This window comes from Rhipicephalus sanguineus, chromosome 2, assembly GCF_013339695.2.
Source record: "Rhipicephalus sanguineus isolate Rsan-2018 chromosome 2, BIME_Rsan_1.4, whole genome shotgun sequence".
In the NCBI taxonomy this organism is placed as follows: Eukaryota; Metazoa; Arthropoda; class Arachnida; order Ixodida; family Ixodidae; genus Rhipicephalus; species Rhipicephalus sanguineus.
The window spans coordinates 143,770,385-143,790,802 of record NC_051177.1 but is presented as its reverse complement, the minus strand read 5'-3'; the positions used below and the strand labels follow the sequence as shown (position 1 = coordinate 143,790,802).

Sequence of the window (20,418 nt, the reverse complement as noted above, 5' to 3'; positions counted from 1 at the left end):
ATTATTATTATTGTACTTCAAGACTGAGCTTTGCACTTTGCATAATATTATTGCCATCATAAATAAGGCTTGGCGAAGGCAGCCTCTGACAAACCCTTAAGGCTGTCTTGTAAACAAACTAAATGGCGGGGATGGACAACTTTGCGAAGTTTGTCGAACGTTATATTACGGAGGAGTCTGTGCGGCCTCTTTGCAGCATCCATACAGCCTGTCATCAAAGGAAAGTGAAGCGATTAAGCATCAAGTTGAAGAAATGCTGAACAATGACGTCATTCAGCCATTGATAACTCTGTGGGTGTCGCTTGTTGTACTAATAAGAAAGACAACACACTCTGGTTCTGCATTTACAGATGGCTTGACAGAGTCGCTAAGAAAGCATGCACATCCATGAACGTTGTCGTTCTTGCTCAAGAGGCCAGACGCTCCAGTTGCCAACCTCTTTTGCATCAATAGGCGGACTGCTATGAGGAAATATTGGCTGGAATAGCTTATCTGTACACGTCCCTGCTGTAGCGAATGCTCGGGGATTGCCTGAATCCCATCGAGCTATACAAGTATGAGTTTTGTGTCCCTTGCCCTTCACAAAACATTACGGGGGATGCTTAAATCTTAGAATGTGAAGGCAAAAGCCTAGTTGGACCCACAGCAATGTGGAGTAAAGCTCTGAGCCCAAGCGGCGGCATATACAAGGCACGCGAGTGTGGCGCCGCTGTTTCCAGAGCGTCGTACAGGCACCACTGCTGGCATTTCCCTCCTCCCCTGCACCCTTTCCCTCCACAGTCCTACTGCACCACCGTTGCCCTTTCCTTCAGCTCTCTGAGTATGCACTCAGTTCTCCTGTATCTCATGACACGACCGTTAAACATGGTGATCAAATAATTTTGCCTTAAATGTGCCGTGCAGAATGCTATCTCTGCGGGCTAGCCAATGCCTTGCCTTAAAACTGTTTGAAATCTTGGCCATGCTGGAGTTACGCCAACATTTCAATAAATTTTAAAGCAATGCTTTGGCTAGTGTAAATTGCTAATGTATTTTGTCCACATATGTGGACACTGGGAAACGAAGGGTTAAGCTTGTTATAAATAGAACATGCATACTTTGTTATTGCACCAACACAAAACCACCATGGCGAGGAATGATAATTCACATGAAACACATACACATGAATGGTATGCACACACATATATTTAACACTGTTCATCGGTAAGTGTTTTATGTTCTCATGTTGGAATCGCGTTGCTGCACTAACAAAGTATGCAGAGCCACCAATTGGCCCCCTTTATAGCACTCGGAGTATACGGGCAACAGAGATGAAAGGGCGTTTTATGAAAGCTGAATGGATAAAGTAAGTTCAGGCACCACAGACATATAACACCAAAGAGCATGTTTGGTTCCATTTGCCACACCTTTCTGGGCAGTGCGTGGCACCAGTTCTGGTTTTGTATCTCCACGACATTGACTTGCTTGCCAAACATTAGGAAATGCTTTATACACATCTTAGAAGCGACTGAAGTTCATTTTACGTGTAAACAGAAAGTCCACCTCTTTCGTGCTCATTAACTTCTAGCCTTTATATCTATATATCTACCTTCCATTTCAGGATAGTACGTAGGCTAGCAATGAAACGCATGCTGGCAGAAAGTTTGTGCAATAAAGAGCGTTTCCTCTTTCTCAGCATGCATCTGAAATCTATCACTTCCCAAATGCTGTTTCTGAATGAAGGTATATACTAACGGAGACTAGAAAAAAAAGTAGCTACTACAACAGTTATGGGTAAATTCAAATTGAAGTGCAAGCGGCCAGTTTGCAATCGGCAGTCTTTACTAAACAAAACCACTATGGTGGGACACCAATTTAAAGCAACTGGTGTTCTATCATTTTGCTCACAAGATGCTTAACCATTGAAACAGTAAGCGGGAAAACGGTGAGCTTTTGACGCTGAGTATCGCATCGCTTGGCTTCTCATTCACACCGAGTTCCCTTTCCAAACAAAGACGATCCCAGCCTTTCTACAGCTTGGAACCAGCTTACAGTGCTGTAAGCTGGTTTCAAGCTTGTTGTAAGCGGAAAACCAGCTTACAACAAGCGCAAGCACGAGCATCAAATAAAATAACGCACGAAATGGGATGAACATCTAGATTTGTTTCTTTTATTCTGCCACTTCCTTTCTCACGTTTTTGCACCTTTCAAAGAGAAGTCATTTGGGCTGATTGCTCCAGCTTTTCATTTTGCCCTGTAATTTGCAAACAAAGTTCCTCATTAAGTAAAATGAAAACACCTAGTTCGACTTTGCCTCATCACGGAAGTATAGTTACATAAAAAAGTGATATAGTGCTTAGTTTTAACCAAATTAATGTAGCAACTTAACATGATCCATAAGCTCTACATAACCAGAACTCACTCCAGCATGTCAAGAAAGTACCTACATGCTAGGTTAACTTTTCCACGCTAAAAATCAGAATTCTGAAGTATCAAAGCAATGTAAACTATAATGATGCACTGGGTATTACAAGGGCTAGTTTTTCACAACTGATTCCTGTGACAGAGAGGCTAAGCAGTTAGGCAGCAGAAGGAAATGACCAAACGTAACAAAAAATCTACCCTGCATTTTTTTAGCTAGCAACATCCTGTTGATGGCAATATCTCGGGAATTTTACATGTCCCTAAGACCAATTAAATTTTATGCTGTCACTGTAGAAAAAAAAAGAAATGCACAAATCACTCTCCATGAGAGAAAGGTGACTTTATTGTCAGGCATTCACACTGCACACAGAGTCAATTAATACCAACACACAATTAAGTGATGCTACCAGAAGTCATCCACACCTGCTTGTGAAACTGTGCCATTATGTACAATCACAGGTACTGATATCTCACCGGATCAGTAAGTATAAAATGCAGAGTTTTTAAAATGAGCCAAACTGTGCTACCAACCAATAATACTGAACTCTACAAGTGAACAAAGTTAAAAAGCACTTCGGTCAAGGTTAAAAAGCAGATTGAGACCCGTACCTTTAACTCCGGAGCACGTCAGACCCCAAACAGTGAAAAGATGAAGGCAAAAACCCAAAATGAGTAACATGCACAGAGTTGCGCAAGTAACACATAATGAAATAATTAGCAAGACTGGGCAAAAAGGGGCACGATCACACACGGACAGAATCCTTGCGAAAGGAAGCACAGCCTCGTTGTAATATGCTTGCCTCATTGAAAAATGTCCACTTCAACAATTCCTGTAGAAATTCCGAGAACTTGCTGTCTTTAAGCTTCACTGTCCCACAGGCACATAGCCCTTTGTCTATCTGATGCACAATCTCTTTGGTCCACTTTGTGCATCAGTATTCACGTAGTGCTATCACAAGGCAATGATAAGTATCATTTTTCAATACCACACTGAATTTTCCATGATACAGTAACAGGAAAAAGACAAGAGGAAGCACTGCATGAGACCATGAAGAGAAGCAGCTATGACAACAGCAGCCATGGCAACAGTATCCATGGAAACTGTAACCACGAGAACAGCAGCTATGGCAACCAAAATCAGAGCAACTCCTAGACAATGTACAAAACGCTCCCTGGAATGCATCGCTGTGACATCGAAGCCAGAGTTACAAGCCCAACGCACAACAGTCCGTACCGGAAGACGGAGCAAGCTTCAAGATGCAAACGCTACATCATGACTCTGGTGGAACTTGCTAACAGTCCGGCTTGCATACCCAATGCTTGGGCCTGCTTCGTTTATTTAATTTTACTCTGCCACAGTTCTAGTGACATTTCAGAATCTTCACACATTGAAACACTGGATATGACGGAAATCGGGACGGAATGTAGTGATTTATATGCACATATTAATATATATTTTCCGTATTTCATGAACATGTATTTTTTTCTTTTTGGAAGTTTTTCTCTTTGAGCAAGAAGCCATGACAGAAACATTACGCACACCGTCTCACCACTTCTGTCGCATCACATGGCACAATCAATGCGTGAGCAAAAGCCTAGTCAGTGGCATTTCCAACTTCATGACACATTCCTGCATGGGCTTCCCTTCTCCACGAGACAGAGGAGCACCGAGTATGTCCCTTTATTATGCCATTACTGCAAAACACACATGTTGCGGTGTATGTCAGGTAAATTGAGAATTGAGGAATGAGTGCCGACAGACGTGCCTAGGGTCAGTTTTTGCGAACATTCTTTTCGGCCCATCCAGTGTATAGAACAATGAAAAGAACCTGACAGCAGTGTTCGCATGAGCTTGCTGGTTACACACTGGAAAAAAAGGTTATTTCTCTTCTTTCTTGCAAGAAAGCCATTTTTGCTGAGGTGGAGGCTTTCACTGCATCTCTCATTCATGTTTCTCAACAAGAATTGCCTTTCTATCTATTCAAGCTATCCACCACACACACATCATTTTGTGTTTCCGAGTGCCCCTATCAACTCTGGCCTCACTAGCAGGAAAACCCAGTATGAACTAACTGCCTCCATTTTGCCACTTCAGGAATCAGCTGCCAATATACATAACGCCAAAGTAGATATTCGATCAGCAATACCAAAGCAACAAGAGCGACACATTACTATTTGCATAGATTGCTGTTGACCGACTATTAGAAAAACGGCACTCACAGGAAATTTGAACGGACCATGGGCCGAACCCGAGGTGTTATCACCGCATCTTGGTGAACTGGTTTAAGAGAGGCACTTGACAACAAGGTCGGCAACCAGCCCACAATGACAAACTGCCGCAAGGCGCCACTGCCTGTGCCTTCAGGCGCTACCTGAATGAATTTTCGTTGCTAAATTATAACGAGCAGCTGGAAGCCTTGTTTCAAATTATACTGCTCAGGAAGTATGTGGCTACTTAGTAAAAAGAAAAAAAGTTGAAAGTGAAGCCATTATTAAACGGTAAACCTCGCACTGCTCAGCCATTTTCACTCACACATATACACGAGTTTAGTGAACAAACAACTTGCACTCACTTCTGAGTGATTCAGCACATGCATAAAGGAGGTGACAAGATGTACAAGTGTGGACTAAGCGCCAAATCAGCGCAAATTGTGAGGAAGGTGTGAGAATGATGTTTAGGTATCTAAGATTTTTTGCACCTCAGCAAACAAAATTGCTGTATGCAAGTAAAATACTCAACTAGAGGTAAAAAAAATAAAATAAAAATTCAACACTGAAACAAACCGGCTTTATGGACGCACAACTTTCTGAGCTGTCCCTGTTTTCACGTTTCACCTAGCATGTGCAGATGGACATGAACTGCTCTGGACATGTGGGGGAGCACGTATGTTCATTTCCTTCGCTCGATATCGACATGTTTATATGTATATTACAGATTGTCGTGGGAGCCAAGTGGCGGTACGAGAAAAGGCGCGCTATGCCTTTTTTCCTAGCCTCCCTGTCGCTCGTCACACCGCAGTGCTCGCACGCCTTAACTCAAATTCACAGGAGAGGCAAAAAGGTATTCGTCGCTCTGCGAGGACGATCTACTACTTGCAAAAGTAAGTGTAAGAGAGTGGCCTCAAGAGAGACACACTTTCCCTGGTGTGAGCTGTCCTCTTGGGAGGGACACCTGCTGACCTGAGAATAAATGGTTTCATCAAGTGACATACCAAGCGAATAAGGTAGGCCTAACTAATATACCGTATTTTCTCACATATAACCCGCACCCCCACTTTTTAGGCACATTATTCCGTTTTTCTTTTTTGTGCGGGTTACATGCGATAAAATACGGTATATTTAGAGAGGACTTTCCCTCTACCACTACACATTATTTATCTCTGCTGGTTGCCTTAGTCGATCGAAACTGCCGTAGGTGTGATTACCTGCACTACAGGCTGGTGATGCAACACGTTTGGAACAACTGCGCGTGACTAGATCCGGAGTTGGACTTCCGCCCTACTCGCACTTAGAGCGATCAATTCGGACATTACTTTTCATGCGGCATTGATTACTCCGAATTGGTGCGTACTTCACTTATGCCCGTTCTCTGAATCGTGGGCTCCCTGCCGGGTGCTTCAGCTGCCAATTTTGCAAGAGGCCCTAAAGGGAAAAGCCTGTCACAGCTGCTAAGCAAACTGACCCTTTCTCTTTAACTGGCAATTACGCGAGAAGCTTCACCAATACATCTTGTCCTTTTCTTAAAGCATGTGCGTAAAGAATTGTGCTTGCTTTTTCAACCGTGACACACACTAAAGACTAGCTTGCAGGCTGTGGAAGACCACCCTCAGCACAATGACCACGGCATACAAAGGCCGTCACGTCGGAAGACAACGAAAGGCTGGAATTCGTAGCGGGCCTCGGTCACGATCAGCAACGCACCTTGCACGGTGCTTGGAACACCCCCGCCCGGGCTTGTTGCTCGTCTGCAACGAGACCAAACAGTTTATAACTTACTGCACATACAATGTAAGTGTGACAGCTCATCTTCAATCACGACCTGTCTTGGGTTCAATGGGCTGTTCGTGTCACCGTAAAACCGCGCCGAAAAATCAAGCTACATTACACGCACGGCTTCTGTAGCCATTTCAGGCAGTTGTATCAGTTAAGTGAATGCACACCTGCCATGCGTCCTGTTCCCATAGTAATCACGTATTGCGGTAATGTGACTGCTCTACACGGTTTTATGGCGGAGAAAAAAAAACTCCTTGAAACTGGAATTTAAAAACTCTACCCACAAAGACCACCATCAGTGTTGGTCAGCCTGGCTGCGTCCTAATTAATTTGGTCGCAGAAGGGGCATAGAACTGGTGTTTTTACCATGTGGTCAGCCTTGCGGTGGAATTGTAGCATTGCCTTTTCGGCCTCAGTTTGAAGGAAAAATTGTTAATGCAGTGACCTAGAATTTTTGCTTCACTGTAGTCACTTGCAGTCTCTTTGATCAGGCTGACCTCCGTGAACCACAGCTCAGGTCTGCTATCTGTGTTACTACACAAGTTTATGATTTATGTAATACTTGAAATGGTGTAAAAGTAAAAAAAAAAGTGCATGGACAGGCTTTGAATGCAAAGGACAAAGAACTGCATTTTTTTTTTGTTGAAGGGGGTAGGGAGCAGAGAGAGAGAGAGAGAGAGGGGGGGGGGTCTTGAAGCCGCATAAGTGCTGCAAATAAAAGTGCTAAAGTAGGGTAGCACAAGTCAAGACGTGAAAGAATAGCAGCGATTGTTGTTTTCGTTCATGCTCGTCTCATTATTTTGCATTTTTACAGGAAGACTGATACGTACAAGTGCAACTAAAGAAGATTAGCACAAGTGTCCGATCACCAGAGCAAGGAAATTGCAACAGCACTCTTGTCTTCAAGTACACTGATAACATGAGCGCTAGAAGCACACTCCGTATTTAGAAGCAGGAGTCCGGCTGGCAGAAGACAGCCCATCCCGGAAAACAATTTCAAGTGCGATTCGATGCATCGCTTTTTTGTGGAGACATGTACCACTGTGGCTGTGCATGTAAGCTATAACACGCATTAGAATCTAAAACATGCGCTTCGGGATTTGCTGCTTTAACCGGCCACTCTCACGTGGAAACACAGAGTGTACTACTTGGTATTCCCGTCGTCAATGCTCTCTGGAACAAAGGCACACAATGCGATTTTGTCGCTCCAATTATTGATCACGTGTGCTAATACAGTTAAACCTCGTTAAAATGAGATGGGCTGTAGCAAAAAAAAAAAAAAAGAATTTAACATTGGAACCAACCTATTTAAAACGTCATATTAACGAGGTAAAATTTCCCTGTTACAGGACACACAGTAAAACCTCGGTGATACGAATCTCGCGGGGTGACCAAAAATATTTGTATCATCCGAAATTCGTATCACCAAAAAATATGGAAAATTAGTATGCGACAAAAGAAAGTTGGCGTACGTTTTGATTTAGTGTTTCTCAGGGCCGCAACGACGTCATGAACAACTCTGAATGATTGCAGTAAAGTTTTTTAGACGTCAACGATCATACTCGTACTCGTAAATATATGGTGCAGGCGCGTGTGTGTAATTAATCAACCAGATGTGTTGTGCCCCATGACGCTAGTAGCCCCTGCCTAATCTTACTATGCTTCTCTGCATGACACCAAAGTACTTCGGCGAAAGTGACTTAAGAAGTGTTTTGCACACGATAGATAGAGGCCAAGCTCCTTCGCCAAGACCGTCCGCTTCGTCTCTTGGGGTCTTCGTCCACGTTTCATGGGACATGACGGACCCGCAGCCCAAGTTTCAGTCTTGTTTCATGGAACGTCTGATTGCGGAGACATGGCTTGCATCGACGTGGCAGGCACGTTGTACAGAGACGCTGCTGCCTTGAGCACAGGAGCACGCGTCAACGCGTCGGAAAAAAAAAAAAAAAAAAAACGAGGTGTCAACGTCATCTGTAATCTAAACGCGAAGGCACATAAAGGCCTCCAAGATTCGCGCGCACTATCTCGGAGGCAACAACGCATCGTTGATGGTCGCGCAGCGCGCATGCCCGCCCCCGCGCGTGACTGCCGCGTCTTCCGCGACAGCACCTGTTCGTACCTGTGCGCTAGCGTACGTTCATGTCAAACGTCGCGGGGTGCAAATCGGTTCGCAACAACCGTACTCCAATAGATTGCAGACTAATGGGCCTTGGCCGGGACGACAGAAAAATTCGTATCACCCCGAAATTCGTACGAGCCGTGATCGTATCACCGAGGTTTTACTGTATAACAAATTTTGTTGGGAAATAAAATTTTGAGCCAATGTTACAACAGTAGGCATGGCAGATTTGAGACGGTGCACAACTGGACTGGACTGGGAAAACTTAAAACGCGCACCACTACAACTGTATTTAACATTTCAAAATTCAGCTCACGAGGGCGGTGAAAGATGGCATGAACATAGCGGCTGTAGCTGAGCGAGTCATCGTTCGCATCAGGAAGAGGCATCAGTGTCCAATAACGGACTTCTTTGTAGCTAAGTCTGCTTGAAATACGAGTTATGTATTTTAAACTGCAATAAAGTAGGTGCCTCGCTTTTCCTTTCCTTTTTATCTCCGCAATGCGGTCATTTTGCTGTGTACCACCGCGCAGTGAGATGGCATTTCGCCCACTATATGTTTTGGGTGACTACAGTGCATAATATTTGCAGTAAATGCCCACTGCGGCTATAACAAAATATTGGTTATAACGAGCAATGTAGTGGCGCCCCCTCAAATTTGTCATAACGAGGGTTTCACTGAACTGCATTAACAGTCTGTTCAAAAACTCCAGCCGATCAGGCCCATAGGTTGGGGGATGCTAATTGGCTGGAGCCAGTACAAATAGACAAATGCCACAAATACTAATACAAGTAGAAATTGACTGGAGGGCTGAACTAAGTAGGCCGTTATCTTCAGACAAAGTAGGCTACTTGCAACACAGGCAATGTAGTAAGGTTGTGTAAATGTTCAAACATGTCAAATATGCAATTGAACAGCTCCTATTTGTAAACACGAATACTTTATCTAATAGGTAACGAATATTTCAAAACATCAGCTGCCCTTAAATAAAGACACAACTGGTGCAAAACTGTGACAAATTTCATCCCTGCTGGCACAGCAGAGGCATAAGACACAAGAGCTTACGCAACGCGGCGTTCCACATCGCTTGGGGAGCGAGACATTACCCACTATGCAACGGATGTTTTCACTTTCTGAAAACTTCTGTGCCGCGGAGAAACTGCTTACTTCTTGCCGATACTCCATTGGCACTTTTACGGCTAAAATTATGAATGTATAAGGACGTGAATATCGCTTTATATTAATTGTGAAAATGGCTGCTAAATTTCAAACAACTGCCAGAAAAGTATTTGACATTTGATTTGGTCTCTCATACAACTGCTCGCATGCCCCCTACTACGCGGCTTACATAAAGAAGAATTGTGGGACATTTCAGCTGAAATGTCGGTCAAAAGCCGGTGGTGAAATCACACGAAAAGCTACTTTTTAAAGTCTTAAATTGCACACCACATTTGGTGAAAGAAAGATATTGCACCATCATCACTGCAAAATGAGGCCATACCAGACAGCAGCAGGTTGGACGGGAGAGAAGCGCCACTCCACTCGTCACTGCCGTCGCAGCAATCACAGATGCCGTCGTTGACACGCATGGAGAGAATGTACTTGGGACTGCGTGCGCTGTGCCGCTCACAGTAGAACCTGCATGTGGATAACACCTTCGAGCGACAGTCCGTATTTTTCTCAGTTGCATCGTGAAAACAAACGTGGAAAACGATGCTTGAAGAGCAACAGAAAAAGGGCCATAATCATCTGCCAGCACATTGGAACATCGGCTAATGCGTAGACATGGAACCACTTTTCTAAGCATGTTTCGTGCCACACGACAAGCTAGAAACTTTTAGACTAATGCCTACAGACTGTAATGTGTCATAGACTTCCCTGACTATGGGACATCCTAAGATGCCTTTAGACCACGTGTAAAAAAAAAAGTGCAGCCATTAATGCATCAGACAATCAATAAATAATTTTCTACTGTTCCCAACAGATGTATTGCACACATTTTAACGGACACGATCCAAGAACACTTTCCAGTGCTGTAGCAAAGGTTCACCGGTGAATGAAAATGATAAGCAGCAGCTCATTTTACATCCACTTGCAAGAATATCCAATAGGACTTCAACCAGGTGTCCCTCCCTTGTGCCTTCAAGTTTGCCTACTTCATCAGACCACCTCTGTCACGCTTGTCTGCACTTCTCTTCTTCTGGCAGTCATGCTGGTGTACAAGCTTCATTAGGTGCGATTACGATTAACAGTTACTAGTGCTCCATTGTGTTTGTTTTTCCTGCATCATGTTCAATCCTGATCTGTAAGTATTCAGCCCGCCCAGAGATGGGTAACACAGAAAGCATGTACAAGGCATGCCCTTTTGTTGGTTGAATCTCTAAGCAGCTGCTTTTAGGACAGCAGTGCTGTCCTAAGAGTAACTGCGTAGAGATGTCACAGCACACACACCTTTAGTGCAATTAGCATTCATAGCCTACTTGAGCCATCTTGTGTCTACCTATCTACTAGCCTCATTACACCGCTCTACAATTTAAAATAAAACTCTTGCCACAGTAGTCATGCCATCGCCACTGCTTTGTCATACAATCTTCGCTAAACACACATTGTAAAATTGTTGTTGTGATGCTGTCATTGTCCTATTCCTATGATACCAATGAAGTCCTACTGTTGTCATGCCATCGTCATAATTCCAACATTGTCGTGCCGTCATTCATCATTCCATTGTCATCACAGTATACTGTTGTCGCTCTATCAACATAGTCCCATCGTAATCACGACATTGTGATTCAGTCAAGATCATGGCCCAATGGCCCCTGTATAATTATGCACTGATTGCTATAGTGCCATTACGTCGCCTGTTACGCTGCCTTCATCGTTCCATCAACATCATTCCTCTATCGTTGTATTGTAACCTTACTGTCATCGCTCTAGCTTCATCATCAAATTCTCATCATACTGTCATCATTATCGTGTTGCACTCACATTGTCATAACTGCAGAATCGTCACCCCACTGTTGTCATGCCGTCACTGTCACACTGTCACTGTCGTCATTCCTAACCCTCGTCAGTGAGCGTAATGGCAAAGTGGCTTGACCCCAGAGACAGTGCATGTCACACACAGCTGAAACAATGAAAATCTAAGCACTGTCACCACAGACAGCAAATAAAGTGCCTTCAGCAATACGTAAGTTAGTACATTGTTTGAATGATGATTGAACTTACAACAGCCATTAGAGAGTTTCAGCATGTTCGGTATTCCAGTGTACACAATAGCATTAACGTAATAATGGGTTACCGGATGTTTGCAACAATGTAATACGACACCTCATACATGTAACAACAATAGTTATGCTGCACTAACCATAGAATTTCCTACAATATTTACTAGACAGAACTGTGGCACTGTGATCATTCAGCCACCATGGGAATGATGGGTAGTACATGGATTTGCCTAGTATTTAGGCTTGAGGCGTTAAATGCAGTTGTGGCTTTGTTTATTGTGTTTTGGCTTTTGGGTTTCAGATAATGAACTGCTTGTTGAGCAACAACAAATACCACGCTTTGATCCCTGCCCACGTCGCTCTCACCTTCCGTTGGGGCAAGCACTCGTGCCCGGTTCGTCCGAGCCGTCCTTGCAGTCACAGTAATCATCGTTGACTTGGTCATAGCCAATCACACCTGAACTGCGTAGGCACTTGAAGGTCTTTCCAGGTGTGTAGTGCTTGACTTCATCCGGTGACACACCGCGAACTCGGCGTACGGGCAACTGCGCCTGTGCGGGCGGAGCCACCGCCGGCCTCGACGTCCTGAACGTGACGGTTGGAGCAGCGGAGGAGCCGTGGCTCCTACGCCGGACGTCGCCGTCAACTTCGCGAGGCGACAGTAGCTGGCTCAACATGTAGACCACGCCGTACACGATGAGCGCGGCAAAGACGTAGCGACGCTTGATGGTGGGTCTGACGAACTTCACCATGACAGTTCATGTCCTGGTCATGAGCTCCTGCAGTCAAAGAATGTGTCGGAAGATGAACGTGTGCACTGTTTGGGCGGTACAATTTCGAAGTGCGGCAAAAGAATACAGAAAGAATCATCAAACAGCATCACTTACTGGAAAAAGTCATGGTCTTCAGAACGTATCGCAAGCAAACGTAAGCTAGTGGGATATGGATGCTTGAAGTGATTGGAAGTAATAAAAATTACAAACGCCACTAGAGTCAAGGTTTTAACAAGTCTCTGCTAGGGCAGCAACTGCTTTCCTAAGGAAAGCAGTTACTGCTTGGACAAGAGACAAGTCCTTTTGTCGAAACAGCTCCAGCAACATTCCCTGTTCAACGACTTTCATCACTACAAGTAAAGATGCAATTGAAGTATATGTGCTAAGTGATAGCTTTATCTGATGTAATTGCTGTGTACCCAACACTTGAGAAGTGGAATATGAGGAATATAACAGCAGAATGTAAGAGATTATCTCCCAACTAACCTGATTTCTGCACCAACGTACAAGTACACTAGGTGTGTCGCACGTTTCTTTCCAGAATTAAAAATGTAACTTTCACGGTGGTGAATTCCACGCGCTACCTCTTGTTCACCACGCCTGCGCGGAACACGCAGCACAGTCACAGTGAAAGCTGTTCAAGCGGCCTTTCTAGCGCCTGTTGCAAACTCTCTTGGGGCGACTACTACAAGTAAACTTGCAAGGTACCCACTACACCATAAGTCGTCATAATTTTGTGAAGTAACCACTATGTTATTATTCATCATTGTGCGGAGAAGTGAGGCACCTGCTACATATCTGTAAGGCATTATGTCCACTTCGTTGATGCTGTAGCTGATGATGAAGAATTACGGCTGAGCTCTTTGTAATGGGTTGGACACATTAAAGGAGTACTGACACAATTTTGAGGCATCGCAAAAGGGGAATTTATAGTTTCCTTGGTTTGCAGTGTTAACACTCTGCGCACACTGGAGCCAATCAACACGTATAAAATATTTTACTTGGATTATAAAGTTTTAGTCACCCAGCATCTGCAAGCCAGCCCCACAGCAGTGGAGATTACCACGATGGGTCAACACAGTTCCCTGGGTTTGCCAACTCTGCGTGCAGCTTAAATTGTAGAAATCGCTGGACGACAATCCATTCATCATTATTTACGTGCACCATATGCGATTGATAGAGGTGCTGCTAGTACGTCGTGAGTTGCTGTCGCCCCGTGACGTCAGACAGTGTTTACACGTAACTACGAAGCTGCCCCCTTGATATTGAAACCGAAAGTGCTTTTTTTAAGGCAGTAGTATTAAAGATATATTTAATGCATTCCCAGGCATCACGATACTCTTTTTAGGGTTCTTGACACCAGTGTTCTTATTTAGGGCAATAATACGAAAATTCATGTCAGTACTCCTTTAAACAACCCACTTGTTACACAACTCTCATTGTGTGATGCCTGGTTGTTGTTTTATACTCTTCTACCACGCTATATTACATCTGTGAACGTGACTCCTAGCCTGACGTAATGCCTCTATAGGGTCTTTTTGTGAAGGAGTTTCATGTATCGGCGTGGCTCTGTGGTAGAATACCCAACTGCCAAGCAGTGGGCCTGGGTTCAAATCTCGCTCGATCCTGGATATTTTTATCTCAACTGCGCGCGATAATGGTTACGGACACCGGCAGTGGAGGACAACTACACCACCGAAATCGGCTGTTGTACAGATTTCACTGCAAAACATAGAAAACAGATTTGGCCAGACCTTGTTACTATTTTGCCGCATGATGAGGAAACCGAGAAATTCCTGGTCGTGACTGACTGTCATATCACGATAGATTTATAATTTTTTAACTGTCTTTACTAAGCGCTCAGCGAACAGCATGTGCATTTATTTCATCGCTTCAGTCATACAATAGCAAACTCTGCAAGCTAATGCATCTACAGCTAGAAGTGCCATGTAGGCAAAGACAAAGCAGAAGCGATGTAGCGTACACACTTCAAATTTTTTAATAATATCGTGCGAGTGAGTGTCGACCACAGGATACGGTAGTTTCTAATATTGGCGAAAAGCACCGAGATCAGCGATATGACGACGAGCATCACACCGGCTTCCTGAACACGACCGCACAGATAAGGCTGATACTGTGTATGCACCTCTAAGCAAACAACATAGGGTCATTCCATGCCAAATCGCCCAGCATTTTTCCGACCATCACAAATATGGCTGAAAAAATTTCCACGCTTTTCTTGAAGTTCAAAACTCGTTCTGCTCGTTTATTTCCGTTGCCAAAAATTTTCCCGCCTCTTTGTGAGAGTCTGTAGTTTTGCGCCGACTGAGCTAAAGGGCATCAAACAACAATTTTTTTCAAAGGGCGTTTATAGGATGCACTCAATAAAATGGTATTTCCGGCAAGCTAATGAAGTGATGTAACTGTAAAAATAATGACTTATTTATGTATATCAATTCTTCGAAGGCTTTTCGCACGAGCAAAATTGAATAAAGTTGCAAAGTTTGATATTTTTTTCCAGGAACAAGGCAAACTCAAAGAGTAGAAATTAATTATATACTGGAAGCCTGTTCGACATACTACAAAAGAAAAATAATTTAGTCTCTGAAGGTGTAGCAAATCGTCCGAAAGAAAATTGTGAAGTTCACTTTTTTTGAGAAAAGCTCTGTATTCATCGTCAAAAAACTTGCCTTGGTGGTCGGACTAAAAATATGCACGATACTTCATTTGAAAGCTCTATGTATTAGGTGAACATAGACAAAGTTACAAAAGGGTATTATTTTTTTAACTTGAGAAATATTTTTTTGCAATTTTGTATCTCCACCAGCTTTACGCCCACGTAACTCAAGCGGCATGAAGCACTCGCAAAGGCAATATTCAGCCCATGCCCACTGAACTGGGATGCAGACGTCAAATATGGTGCTGTCTATAAAGCAACCCCATTTCCTTATCAATTACTTTATAGACAGCACCATATTTGACGTCTGCATCCCAGGTCAGTGGGCATGGGCTGAATATTGCCTTTGCGAGTGCTTCATGCCGCTTGAGTTACGTGGGCGAAAAGCTGGTGGAGATACAAAATTTCAAAAAAATATTTCTCAAGTTAAAAAAATAATACCCTTTTGTAACTTTGTCTATGTTCACCTAATACATAGAGCTTTCAAATGAAGTATCGTGCATATTCTTAGTCCGACCACCAAGGCAAGTTTTTTGACGATGAATACAGAGCTTTTCTCAAAAAAAGTGAACTTCACAATTTTCTTTCGGACGATTTGCTACACCTTCAGAGACTAAATTATTTTTCTTTTGTAGTATGTCGAACAGGCTTCCAGCATATAATTAACTTCTACTCTTTAAGTTTACCTTGTTCCTGGAAAAAAATATCAAACTTTGCAACTTTATTCAATTTTGCTCGTGCGAAAAGCCCTCGAAGAATCGATATACATAAATAAGTCATTATTTTTACAGTTACATCACTTCATTAGCTTGCCGGAAATACCATTTTATTGAGTGCATCCTATAAACGGCCTTTCAAAAAAATTGTTGTTTGATGCCCTTTAGCTCAGTCGGCGCAAAACTACAGACTCTCACAAACAGGCGGGAAAATTTTTGACAACAGAAATAAACGAGCAGAACAAGTTTTGAACTTCAAGAAAAGTGTGGAAATTTTTTCAGCCATATTTGTGATGGTCGGAAAAACGCTGGGTGATTTGGCATGGAATGACCCCATAGCAGATGACACTAGCACACGAGTGTGCTCTCTGTGCTTGCACATCATATGGGAAACCTCGTTACTTCTTGCCTATATTTGGTGTTACAATTTCCAAGGATTGACGCTTGCGTGGTATTACAAAAAAATTGCAAGAGCATGCATTCTGTCCCTTCTTCGCTTTCCAACATCTTTTAAGTGCTAATTATGGAATCTTTAGTGCTGTGTAATGCTAGTAAGAATAGATTTTCGTCAGGATAGTCCCCTATTTGTGCAAGAAAAAACCAAGATCCACCGCGAACTATTTTTCTTTGCTGAGGAAACAGCTGTTGCTTCATAATAATAGGCAGACAGATAGCTGACACTGATGATGCGCATATTAGTTTATGTCTGCTGTGGAAGAGAAATGAAAAAAACCTTCCCATAATCTCAAATGTCTAGTTATCACAATATCTTTTGTGGAAAAAAAAAATAATCCAAATCATATTCAACAGTACAGCTGAACATGGACACGATGAATTACTAAATACAAAGTAAATAAAATGTTTATCAGCCCTGTGTGGCAAGCATCGGATACAGGATGGGTATTGGCGTTGTATGCGACCTAATAGTCTCGGTTGTGACTGTATCAGCGGTCTCAAACTAAGTCTCGGAACATCTGCTACCCGTGAGAAATGTGTAGGCTCATTAAACGTGTAACTAGAACAGGCATCTAATGGGACAGAATGCTTTTATATCTGCGGGTTTTACGACTGTATGTCCTGCCTGAAAAGTCGCCTCTTCATTACAGCTGGCCGCGAAACAGCATTGCACAGATGTCGGCAAACCGTCCACCCAAATGGATGAAGCTGTGCATATTTTTTAGCAAACACATAGAACAATTGTAAAAAAAAAAAAAAGACTACACAACACAGTGGTTCAGCAATGGCTGGAGAGTATTTTGCGCCCAGTGTACTTGAACGTTACACCCAACCGGCAGCCTCAACAGGAGTAAACTATTATTGAAAGGAGTGAACCTTAGAGGCACCACGTTTAAATGCATTATCTTTCCACGACACCGATGCGAACATTTGCAAGGCTCCGTTCTAAGCAGGATTATGGTAACACGATGATGAAGAGTACATAATGCTGTTCTTGAACTATTTTCGGGCAAAGCCTTCTGAAGGAATTGGATGCATGACAATTCCTGGAACGCAGATGCGGAAACGGCTTCTGCTGCTGTGCATGCAAAAAGCACCATTGACAAGTAGAAGACATTTTATTGCAGCACTGGTGACCTGGCAGATATGGTGAGTGTGCTGTCTTTGTGCCCGTCTTCCTCATCCAAAATTATTGCAAGTTGTTATTTCGGGTAACAGTGGTGCACGCAACGCTGATGAGAGAAACGCTGGCCTTTTAACAGTGTGCTGCTATTGAATGCTATCAGAAAGCTCGTGCACTTACTTCGTCTTGGTATTATAGGTGCACGTTGGGATGCCGACGCATTACGCTGCTTACTGCCACGTGTACTGTAGCGTTACGAGAAGAATAAAGAGTGGGCGGAACCGGAGAGTCACGACATCTGCAGCGTGTGTAATGTGTATATTAACATTTATACACACGTATACGCCTTATACCGGTGTCACACGGTGCACTGGCGATCGCGATCGAGCCTGATCAGAATCTGATTTCCCCACAGTGAGTGGCTGCTTTTGCAGCTTACGTAAAGGAGCCAATCACGAAAAAAACAAATCCGATCCTGATCGCGATCGAAAATGCGCGTGTTACAATGGTATTAGACACAATGCAGATCACATGCCTCGCCGATTCCGCCCGCACATTCTCAGTCATGTAGCACACGTGGCAGTAAGCAACGCCATGCATTGTCATCCCAATCAGCAAACATTTGTAAGGACATATATATATGGCCACATGACTGTTCAGCTGCTCAGTCAATCGAAGTAAGCGCAGCACACCAGCAGCATTTCTCGCTTTCTACGCTACACACACAACGTGAAAGTCGTTGCTGCGGCGTCCTATTAGTAATCTAAACGTGCAGGTGCTCAAATGTCACAGCCACTACGTGGTCTCGCAAAGCCCGACAACGAGATTGCACGAATCGACGAAAGTCAGAGACATACATCCGTAATTTCCTATCACAAACAGTGGAATCCCGAGTCTACAGTATTCATTCAGTTTTTTTGCAGACCATAAAACAGTAAACGAAAAATGAAGGCAGCGTCCCTAAATCTGTGCGGGCGCACCAATCGTCTGCTACAAAAAACGGTTCTCTATTCACCGGGACTTTGGGTAAACTACGACATCTTAACCAGTAAATGGGTACCCTTTTCTGAGATATCGCTACAAGGACGTTTGGAAATGTGAATTGCGCCGTAGATCATGCACCCCGATAGGGGAGGGGCTCGGTCGTGTTTACATAAGCAATCTCGCGCTAGGATACTGCTGCATTCCAGTCCCTGTGACATTCGGCGCGTCGGATCGTCGGGGATAACGATTATCGCAAATAGGGACACCCGCAGGGTACAAAAAAACCCCGCAAGAAGCGGTGCGCAGAGGTTTAACTTTCCGGGACGCACGGAACGGGGGCAGTGTCAGCGGCATCGAGGAAGGTATCCGCGTAACGTAAGATCAAACTGCCGGTCCACGCAACAATTACGCCTTCCCGCTGCTTACAGATAGAGCAAGTTGTGCTGGAAATTACGCGCATTTTCCTCAGCGACCCCGGCACGAGTGGGACCCCCGAAATAGTGTGCTTGTTACCGCACACAAGCTGTGTCGGAGAAAGCGGCTGCCACTTGAGGAGAGAACAACGCGCACGATCGACTCCCGCAAAGGAGCTATTTCGGGGCCCCTGACACGCACTGTCCGCGTTCTTTTTTATTTTCTGCTTGCTGGGCACGCGGAAATTACGCTCGCCGAGGCGGTTCCACGAGGAAGTGGGACTAGAATCGACGGGGCCACAGAAAGCAAGTCTCACCGGCTTGAAGACGAGGAGCGCAGCGTTCCATTTTTGTGCGCGCCTCGCCTTGCGCGCCACCGCGGAACCGATGCGAGCGCCGCCCGCCCATGACGAACTTCCGCTCTGCCGTCACTACTTCCGTCGACGAACTTCCGGCATTGCGTAACTTCCTGCATCGCCGCGGCCTGATTTTTCAAGATGGTGTCCTGTCTTGTGTGAGCGAACGTGTGTGTGCGACGGCCAGTGCAAAATTTTTCAGTGCTTGTGGCTCCGAGGATGACTCGTGCGGACGTTCCAAATTACCCGCTGCATCGCATCCATGTGGGACTTGAAACCTTCGTCTAAGATTCGGTGAGTGAGACGCCTCTGCCCAGCGGACGGCGCAGTTTTTTTTTCTCTCCCGCTTTTGTGAACCACGGGTGAGTTGCGGCGGCGGTCTGTTGTTTGTGCTGACTTAGTAAGCGCGGCTGTTCGTTTCTCTTGTTCTACGCGTCAACGTCGCCGCTGCGAGCTTCATTTGCGACTCCAGTGCGCAAAAGCGTTTTGTGAACTTCGAATGGAAAGGAACTGGGCGATTCCCTCGCTCGCTCGCAGCGGTCCCTCGTAGCGGTTACGCAAAGTCTCCGAACGAGTTTACACAAAAATTGTAGCCCTAAGTTTAGGTTTAGGACCCCGGGGGCGCATGTGCGAAGTCGAGTCGGTTTCGGACTCTGAGGGCGTTCGGTACAAGTATCATGCGCACTTTTGTGTCGTGTAGTCCTAAGGGAACATCACCCTCACTACTTCCCGAGACTGTCGCAGATTCCCTTTTTGTTCCCTAGCCAGCGCCTCCTCTAGCTAAGGCGTCACTTGTGGAGTTCAAAAAGTTTAGCTCGTTCCCCCGTGCGTGCGTGTAGGTTTCTCGCTGTCTAGAATCTGCGTCCTTCAAGAACGCGCGCTGCTCCACATCCCCCGATCCTTCGAGTGCATCGAAAGAAAAAAGAAAACTTGCACCGTTGGGACACAACCGTGCCCGACTTTTACGCGTTGCGCAAGGCAAAACGACGACGGCGGCGCGAAACGCAAAATAGAGGCCAGGGCCCCTCCCCCCATTTTGTGTTTTTATTTACGCTCTGTGACGCGCGTGCGCCGCGAGCTGCGCGCTCGTCGCTCGCGGCAGCAGCGTCTGCTCAGCGCCTCACGCACTCTTGCGCTGTGATCGCGCAGTGGTGATTCACGGCTCGGCGACGTCGCGTTT

The 20,418-nt window shown here is 44.6% G+C and overlaps 2 protein-coding genes across 3 annotated transcripts in view; one reads left to right on the top strand and one right to left on the bottom strand.

Annotated features, from left to right (window-relative positions):
* Positions 1-2,116: 2,116 nt before the first annotated feature.
* LOC119383752 (glucosidase 2 subunit beta) lies at positions 2,117-19,263 on the bottom strand. 2 transcript variants are annotated; one of them, XM_037652054.2, is made up of 5 exons: positions 17,666-17,739; positions 12,107-12,519; positions 10,018-10,154; positions 6,325-6,368; positions 2,117-2,233 (listed from the first exon to the last, which is right to left on the bottom strand). In XM_037652054.2, the coding sequence occupies exons 2-5, from the start codon at positions 12,490-12,492 to the stop codon at positions 2,198-2,200; spliced, it is 603 nt and encodes a 200-aa protein (XP_037507982.1). In that variant the 5' UTR covers positions 12,493-12,519; positions 17,666-17,739; the 3' UTR covers positions 2,117-2,197. The 2 variants fall into 2 exon arrangements, with proteins under 2 accessions (XP_037507982.1, XP_037507981.1); XM_037652053.2 differs by lacking the exon at positions 17,666-17,739 and adding an exon at positions 19,200-19,263 and having other exon boundaries at positions 2,118-2,233.
* A 94-nt stretch (positions 19,264-19,357) lies between these two features.
* LOC119383751 (E3 ubiquitin-protein ligase RNF19A) overlaps positions 19,358-20,418 on the top strand; it is a 149,415-nt gene continuing 148,354 nt past the window's right edge. The window contains exon 1 of the mRNA XM_037652052.2: positions 19,358-19,532. The gene's annotated coding sequence lies outside the window, so the exon portion shown is untranslated. The remainder of the gene's footprint in view (positions 19,533-20,418) is intronic.

What these genes read in the sequence shown, in the direction of transcription:
- LOC119383752 (XM_037652053.2), bottom strand. Translation starts at nt 12,492, where the DNA reads ATGGTGAAGTTCGTCAGACCCACCATCAAGCGTCGCTACGTCTTTGCC. An exon ending in GTCCAACCTGCTGCTGTCTG is followed by an intron (nt 6,369 to 10,017) that starts GTATGGCCTCAT and finishes GTCTCGTTGCAG; the next exon opens with ACGAGCAACAAGCCCGGGCG. An exon ending in TGTTCCAAGCACCGTGCAAG is followed by an intron (nt 2,234 to 6,324) that starts GTGCGTTGCTGA and finishes TGCAAATTACAG; the next exon opens with GGCAAAATGAAAAGCTGGAG.